The following is a 9250-nucleotide window of genomic DNA, read 5'->3' on the forward strand; positions in this document are numbered from 1 at the left end:
TGTCATGAAGGGTTGTGCCAAGATAAATTCCATGTTTCCTATGTCTGGAATGACACAGGAAAACATGCAGATGAGATGAATGAAGGCAGTTCCTGTCTTGGTGTATTGAATAAGTGCACAGTCATAGCGGTGTCACATACCAAAAGTGTTTGGTGAGGTGGACATGGATGTAGCTGATGAATGGAGGTGAAGACCATAGCCCTCATGTGAAGAAGGACAGCCAGCAATGTCGGCAGTCATCCCTCGCACAAGAACAGGTTGTCAATGCCAAAGAAGAAGGAGGAGGCAGGTTAAGCGCCAATAAAATTGTTAAGCACCCATGTACAGCATTCCAGTTTTCAACATATCTCCACCAATTCTGCAGACACCAAAACCATTCCCACACTCGCTTGTAGTGCTCAGCCATGCGATCCTACCTTCCAAGATTGGAAAGGATTTGCACACTCCACACGTTTCTACAGCACTCCCTCCAAAAGATGCTCATTTCGCTAATTCTTCTGATATGGCTGCCTCCACATCAGTCATTTCACTTGTCCCCTTTGCTAGGGACCATGGCTACATATATCTACCAGGAGTTCCTACCAGCTTCCGTCCTGAAGCGTCCTGGTACATCCCACCCTCATCTGCCCCCTCTCAGCCCATCCAGCTTGGACAGCATGTTCTTTTTGTCAGTATGACCTCCAGGAGGACATTCTTTGGTCGCCTCAGGTCTGTCATTCACTTGGAAAGGTCTTATGTGGTCGTTTCAGTCTCTCTGGTCCAAGAAGCATATGGATCCTTCCTCCCTGCCCCCTGCAACGCCTTCATACCAGTCTTGTCCATCATTCTTCCAAAATTGCAACAGCTACAGTATAATCTACTGTTCTTCACTCTCCCTGATTGCATCCATGACGAGTATAATGCACATCTTGCCTCCTTGTTGCAAGATACAGCAGAAGACACTCCCCCTTCATCCTCTCTTCCAACAGAGCCTTGTTCATGAAGTTTTTATTTGCTTCACTGAGAGGATGGTTTGGGGGGGAAAGTTGTGATCCCCTATGCTCCTGTCACCCCACAGACCCCCAAAGCTTGACCCCTGTTGACATCTGACTCACCCTGTCCGCTTTTGGATGTACTATATCAGCATCAGATCAGCACTGCCTCTCTGTCATCCCACCTTGGCCTAGAAGCAATCTCTTTGAGATGTGACATGCACAGCCTCCCCCTAATGTGATTCCAGTGCGCTTTCTCAGTTCCTGACATTGCTTGACTCATACTTTGACATTCTGACTGTCTTTGACTCACCTATTGCCAATACTTACCAATCTTTTGACTTTGCTTACTGATTTTTGCTTTTTGGCTTACTTATCCTTACCAATGCTTACTAATGCTTTCCAAGATGATTACCCATCACTTACATTCCTTACTCATCAGTTACCAATCGCTTACCAAGTGTTTGCACCTTGTTTTCCATAGGCAATGCCCCTGTACTGTATATAAGTCACTGTACTTAGGTAGCAAAAAGGAAGAAGACATCAGAGAGCCCCTCTTGCTTGCAATTTATCATCTCTCAGTAAATCATTCATCAGCTTTGATAGTTGAGACTTTATTAAGGGTCTAGCTATCATCTACTTCGCTTATCATCATCTATCATCCATATACTTCACTCCAAGCCCTCCCTGAGCTCAGTACAGCTTAGGACATCGAATTAAGTCACCATCCATCCTTCTGTAGGCTGACAGCAGTCTACCCTATTGCTTTCTATCACATTCTTGCTCCCTCTTCATCAGGAGCACCCCCAACCCTCAGCACTCATCTTTGAGTGTTGTAGCTCACAAAAACCTTCCCAAAGAACAGGTTCTACCATCTAGGTACCACATAGGCACACCACCACTCGCTTTCATTGTCTTTTGTGTTGGTTTTGGTTGGTTTTCACCACTGAACCTCACTTTGACTCACAGCGGGGCACACCAAAAAATGATGGGTTGCAGCAGAGACAATCTGTGCACTGGTTCCAAGTGACAGTCGACTTGTAGTTGACCAGCAGATAATGGTATTCTTTAACCTTAGCACAAGCACAGTTTCAACTAGATGAATGCATAATGAGAGTGTAGATACATACCATGAAGTCAGTGGGGAGGGAGATCCATGACTTGACTTGATATCCATATGCTGGAAGGGTGTCATTAAGGAACTCACAGACCCTTTGATGGAACTGATGGAATGCCATATCTGGCTGACCATTTTCCTCCAAGTCTTTCAGGGTTTGGGTTGTGATGACATGTGCACCAAGCTTAATATGATCAACTGAGGTATGCTCACTGACTGCATCAACTTCTGGATCTGATTCCTCAGAGATGGATTTCTCAAGGTGATCAACATGCAATCTGAGAAGCTTCGTAGCAAGAACTTGATGATCTACCTGCAAGACCTAACATGCATTTTAAAGTGACTGTGAGTAGGAGTGTCAGCACACATGGTTGTCATACCTGAGCAGGAACATCTCTACCATTCGAATGGTGTTCATATGCATCTTGGATTGGCTTATGCATACTTTTGTTGGGCCAAGTGCTATAGTTGCATGTGGCACCCTTTAGGCAGATATCTTGAACAATGTGCTTCCAGAGGTGGACCTTTGGGAAATTCCAGTCAGTTCACAGACCATCAATGTTGGACTTCACAACACATTTGGTGTAGTCCTGAAAATGACACATTATGACAAATTGGCATGAGCATGAAGCATATAACTACCTTCAGTGTCTGATCAAATGTCAATATTTTGTCATTGATCATGTTAACCATACATTTGGTCTGGACATCTAAGCTGACAAGGCTATCAAGCTGTAGGTAGCTTTGGATGACTTGGAGGAGCTGGTACCCTTCAGGGGTGATACTCTTCTTCAAAACATTGATCCCCGCATAGAAGATTTGCTAGGAAACAGTTCATTGACAGCCATCCAGTATTGGACACACATACCTTGGAGATATTGGCCAGCTTGTTACCATCTGAAAAAGTGACATGAATAACTTGGTTGAAGTGTGCGAGGTTTTGCCAGTGAGGAAAACTTGCAACACTGTCATTGTCAAATGTGAGAAGTGAAAATGATCAGAGCAATTGATTGTAAAACAGTGACTCACTACTTCTTGACATCGGCTTTGATCTGTTGCCCAAGCACCTTTACAATCACCTTTAGGTCGCCAAAGACATGCTTGCCCCAAAAACCATGCCCATAATGCAGTCAATCAAAGCTGCAGGCGAGGTGGAGATCAGAAAACCCAATCAGCCAGAACACATTCTGCATCCCATTATATATTAGTTCACTGATGGTGATTTGTTGGTGGAAACTTACTTTGATCAGTTGTAAACCTAACCACTTCAGCAATTCATCACCTTCAGCTCGATTCATAGCACAAACACATAATGCATCGATGCCCTGGGCATGTGTACGAGGTTCAAAAGTCCTAGAGAGGTCATGGAGTAGCTCTGATGGTACAAGACATACAGGGCAAGGGCATTTGCCACCACAACCATGAATGAGTGCCATCATGCATCTGTAGTAGGCCATTGAGTTAGTATCATTAGTCTGAGCAAGAAGAAGGAAGTATATTACACCTCTTCAAAATTGGTGGACAGCATCATAAGACTCAGAAAGAGCCAACAGGTAACATCATCACACAAAGATGTATGTACATACCCAGTCTTTGAGTACTGCTCAATCTCCAGAAGTAACTTTTTAAAAGATTTGTGCCAAACAACATGCTTGAGGGTTGTGTAGCCTAGCTTTCCCTCTTCTTTGGCATCTTTGGGGACCTGAAATGTTCTTAGCCTATATGAATATCTAAACAGTGGACATCATTCACAATAGGCAGCCAGCTGACAACAGTACCTCTGCCAATGACATTGCTATTCCAAATCTCAACTGGCAAGTTTGCACAGTGCACAACGATGGGGTAACTCTTGGCAGTGCTGAAAGATGATAGGTTGGATTTGTCAGCATAAAGGATCAGGCCAAATGGCATGGCATTCTTGATATTTGGTAGACTCAACTAGCACAAATACAACATGTTATGTACAGGTAATGAATGACACATCGACCAGGCAAATACTTGAATATCCCACCAATAATCTCCAGTCCAGGGCTTGTCGTAAAAATGTTCATACTCAGTGCTGTTGTGCCTGTAAAGTCGCAGTGTGTCCCAGGTGAAATGTGGACTGAGGAATGGATTTTCTAAGATATCAAGTGCCCACTCCCATAGTGGGTGAATATGTGCTTTGAACATACATTCTTCCTTTTTGTATGGTACCTTAACTTCGACCCTGGAGAACTATTTAGATAGGTAGGATGGATGGCAATGAATGGATATTTGAAAATCATACTGGAGTGAGTTCCATCACAGCTGCATCACATGCTTTGCAAAGTTTGGCATCATTCTTGAGTGTGACTTGGACAGCTCCCTGTGTGACACAAGCAAAGAGATCCAGCAGGGCATTGACTTGTTGCTGGTTGAGTAGTGAAGTGAGTTCAATTTCTGCAAACTCAAAGTCATCCAACATGTGAAATGGGGACCAAGGTGTTTTGTCAACTGGGGATGGGGACTTCTCACTGTGAACATGGAACTCTTCGTAAGACTGATAAATTGGTGGTTGATTGCTTCTCGGATGAAATTGGATCTTGAATTCAGGAAGTGTTGCCACATTAGAACTTGTGGCAGTTGGCATCAACACATCTGAGGGAATTGGGTCAAGCTTTGGGGGTCTGTGGGGTGACAGGAGCATAGGGGATCACAACTTTCCCCCCCAAACCATCCTCTCAGTGAAGCAAATAAAAACTTCATGAATGAGGCTCTGTTGGAAGAGAGGATGAAGGGGGAGTGTCTTCTGCCATATCTTGCAACAAGGAGGCAAGATGTGCATCATACTTGTCATGGATGTGATCAGGGAGAGTGGAGAACAGTAGATCATACTGTAGCTGTCGCAATCTTGGAAGAATGATGGACAAGACTGGTATGAAGACATTGCAGGGAGCAGGGAGGAAGGATCCATATGCTTCTTGGACTGGAGAGACTGAAATGACCACATAAGACCTTCCCAAGCAAATGACAGACCTGAGGTGACCAAAGAACATCCTCCTAGAGGTCATACTGACAAAAAGCACATGCTGTCCAAGCTGCATGGGCTGAGAGGGCACAGACAAGGGTGGGATGTACCAGGATGCTTCAGGACAGAAGCTGGTAGGAATTCCTGGCAGATATATGTAGCCATGGTCCCTAGCAAAGGGGACAAGCAAAATGATTGATGTGGAGGTGGCCATATCAGAAGAATTTAGTGAAATGAGTGTCTTTTGGAGGGAGTGCTGTAGAAATGTGTGGAGTGTGCAAATCCTTTCCAATTTTGGAAGGTAAGATCATGTGGCCAAGCACTACAAGTGAGTGTGGGAATGGTCTTGGTATCTGCAGAAATGACAGAGATATGTCAAAAACTGGAATGCCATACATCCCAAAACTAAGGACAGTTCTATCTCTGTTGCACCTGTACTAGTATCTTCTACCCCAGATTGTACTATGCAAATCCCCATCATCCTCTATGCATCAGAAAGAACTGAAACAGTCATCAAAACCACTGCACTGGTTGATTCTGGTGCAGAAATTTCTTGTATCAACTGGGGATTTGTGCGAAAGCATTGAATCCCTACTCAATGACTTGCTGAACCCATCCTTGCTAAAAACACAGATGGAACTCTGAACTCCAAGGGAAAAATCCTGTTCTCCACCACCCTCTATTTTAAAGTTGAAGGGATTGTTCATCAAACCTTCTTCCATGTCATTAATTGTGGAACAGAAAATGTCATCCTAGGTCTCCCTTGGCTTCAAGAAAATAACCCCATCATCGATTGGAGAATGGGCACTCTTTCCATTGATGAAAAGACTGATAGGTCTAAAGAGTTGAGATGCAACATCTCTTCTGTTCCAGTCCAAGAACCCATCATGAACCTTGTGTCCCTGGTTGAAAAGAAAGGGATAAACAGGTTTATGGATTATGAAGAACCAGAGGACAAAACCATCTGTGCACATTTTGTGATGTCAGTTGGAAAACTGGTAGAAGAAGCAAAGAAGATTAATCCAAACAATAGTCTTCTTTGGACAATCACTACAGCCACTGAATTGGCTCAGGAAGAACACAAGAAAAAACCAAAAGCTGTTCTCCCTGAAGACTATAAAGAGTTTGCTTCGGTTTTTGAGAAACCTTCTGATGGAGTCCTCCCTCTGTTGTGACCTTATGATCATGCTATCAACCTTGTTGAGGACTTCACCCCAAAGGTGGCTAAAGCATATCCACTCTCTCCTTTGGAAAGAGAGTCCACAGAAATGTTCATTGCAGAAAACCTTCAAGGAGGAAAAATCTGCCCCTCAAAGTCCCCCCAGGCAGCACCCTTCTTCTTTGTAGGAAAGAAAGATGGCTCCCTTTGTCCCTGCCAAGACTACCAATATCTGAACAAGAATGCCATAAAGGATGCCTATCCCCTTCCCCTGATTTCAGATCTCATTGATAAACTCAAGGGAGCATCTATCTTCACAAAGATGGATGTGTGATCAGGCTATAATAACATTTGCATCAAGGAAGGTGACCAATGGAAAGCTGTGTTCATCACACACAAAGGACTCTTTGAACCAACCATCATGTTCTTTGGATTGTGCAATTCCCCTGCCACCTTCCAATGTTTCATGAATGACTCTTTCCAAGACATAATTGCCAAAGGATGGTTAATTGTTTATATGGATGACCTCCTCATCTTTTCCACTGACCCTGAAGAACATAAACACAGAACTCATCAAGTTCTTGAACAAATGAAAGAGTTGTCACTTCCTCTCAAGTTAGAAAGGTGTCATTTTGATCTGACTGAGGTTGAATACCTTGGAATGATCATTGAAGAGAACACCATCACCATGGACCCTGTCAAAGTCCAGGGCATTGCTGAATGGCCTGTCCCAAAAAAGGTCAAGGATGTGTGATCCTTTCTTGGATTCACAAATTTCTATAGGAGATTTGTCCTGTACTATTTGGGCATTGCCTGACCCTTGATTGACCTCACCAAGAAAACAGTTGCTTAGGACTGGTCAAAGAAATGCCAGACTGCCTTTGACATCCTGAAACGAGTCTTCATGGCACAACCAACCCTCTGAATGCCTGATACTTCTTGGCCATTTGCAATTACCACTGATGCATCCAAGTACACAACTGGAGGCATTCTCCTTCAGGAAAACTCAAATGGCCAGTGACAACCCTGTGCCCTTATCTCCCAGTCATTTAACCCTGCTGGATGAAACTACAACATCTACAATAGAGAACTGCTAGGGGTTATTCGTGGGTTGAAATCCTGGAGACACTATCTCCATGGATCACCATTCCCAGTCAAGGTGTTCACTGACCATAAGAAATTGACCTATTTCAAGGCACCACAAAACTTAAATTGTTGCCAGGCATGCTGGCTACTTGATCTCACAGACTTTGATCTGCAGCTCAAACATGTCCCAGGCAAAGACCTGGCCACCCCTGATGCACTATCTTGCTGACCTGACCACATGCCTGACAATGATGAAGACAACAAAGGAATTACCCTCCTCCCACAAACACTGTTTGTTAACCTCATTGATACAAACCTTACCCAGAAGGTTGCATCCTCCTCTATGAAGGACCCTGTGGTCCAGACAGCACTTCATGCTATTGAACATGTTGACATGCCACTCCCATTTAAATCCCATCTCTCTGATTGGAGATTTGACAATGGAGTGTTACTTTATAAAGATAGAGTTTACATCCTGGACAATCCCTCCCTCTGCCAAACTGTGGTGTCCAATCACCATGATCATCCTTCTGCTGGACACCCTGGTGTCCTGGAAACCTGACAACTTGTCTTGTCTGAGTTCTGGTGGCCCAGACTTGCTTCCTTTGTCTGAAAATTTATTGAAGGCTGTGCTACTTGCCAGCAAAATAAGGTTAACACCCACCCAACAACACCACCCCTTTCACCCATCCCCTCAACCTCGACCTGCCCCTTCCAACAGATCTCTTGCAATCTGGTCACTGACCTCCCTCTTTCTAAGGGTTATGATTCCCTCTTGGTCATGGTAGACCATGGGCTTATGATGGGGGTAATTTTAACACCCACAAAGAAAACCACCTCTGCCACTGATATCACAACCCTCTATTTCAAGAAGGTCTTCTCCCATTTCAGGTTGTATGACAGAATTATATCTGATAGAGGACCCCAGTTTGCCTCTGCCTTCACAAAAGAACTCACTTCCCTTCTTGGATACTCCCTTGCCCTGTCAACAGCATATCACCCTCAAACAGATGGAGAAACAGAACATGTCAATCAGGAGGTCAAGACTTACCTTCAAATCTTCTGTCAGAATGATCCAACTTCATGGGTGGATAACCTCCCTATGGCAGAGTTCACCTGTAACCACTGACCTCATTCCATCACTCATCAATCTCTGTTCTACCTCATGTACAGATATGAACCAAAACCCCTTCCATCTCTTATCATGGAAGCCCATCTTCCTGCCACTGAGTCCAGACTTGAAGAACTTCAAAAGGCTAGAGAAGAAGCCCTAGTGGCACATGATCTAGCCAGAAAAACAATGAAAGACTGCTCATCACAACCCTTCTCCCCATTCCAGAAAGGAGATAAGGTTTGGCTTGAAGCATGGAACTTAAAATGTTCCTATGAAAGTAGAAAAATTGCCCCAAAACAAGAAGGACCCTTTGGTATCTCTGAGGTCCTATCTCCAATCACCTACTGCCTTGTGATTCCCACATGATGGAAGATTCATAACATCTTCCAGTTCCTCTGCTCCTCCAACTCTTCGATATCTTAGGAGGAGCCAACCTCATCTACAATGTCTGTCAATATCCAATGTTAATCACTCCCCCTCTCCCTGGGTCTGGAAGACCTTTGACTGCAACCTCTCCTCCCATTTCCTCCATGTCATCCTCTTCCCCTGCATTGTCACCATCATCCTCCTGTTCCTCTCACTCATCCCACTCTCCCAGATGAGCTGATTGACCTCATGCCTGTTGTCTGTCAGGTACTAACCCTCAACCCTGCAAGTCCCACAACTCCCCATCTGAAGTAGACCCTGAGACCACCTTTGGCATCACTAGAGCTGAACTTGACTACACTCTGAATATTGTCAAGACTCTTGCACAACTACCCCCATCTCCTGTCCTGAATGAGATGACTGAAGCTGATCATCCTCTCACCCCTTC

General features: G+C 44.3%; 1 protein-coding gene across 1 annotated transcript; it reads right to left on the reverse strand.

Moving 5' to 3' along the window:
* Positions 1 to 2045: 2045 nt before the first annotated feature.
* F5J12DRAFT_785896 (uncharacterized protein) lies at positions 2046 to 4534 on the reverse strand (the record flags this gene model as incomplete). Its single annotated transcript, XM_051743325.1, has 12 exons — positions 2046 to 2066; positions 2102 to 2151; positions 2179 to 2401; positions 2469 to 2612; positions 2731 to 2910; positions 2957 to 3053; positions 3118 to 3188; positions 3330 to 3441; positions 3675 to 3790; positions 3841 to 4026; positions 4087 to 4305; positions 4358 to 4534. The coding sequence occupies 12 exons, from the start codon at positions 4532 to 4534 to the stop codon at positions 2046 to 2048; spliced, it is 1596 nt and encodes a 531-aa protein (XP_051596059.1).
* Positions 4535 to 9250: the final 4716 nt, after the last annotated feature.

Source organism: Pisolithus orientalis (assembly GCF_024613125.1).
Source record: "Pisolithus orientalis strain OTSU chromosome Unknown F5J12scaffold_44, whole genome shotgun sequence".
Taxonomy (NCBI): Eukaryota; Fungi; Basidiomycota; class Agaricomycetes; order Boletales; family Pisolithaceae; genus Pisolithus; species Pisolithus orientalis.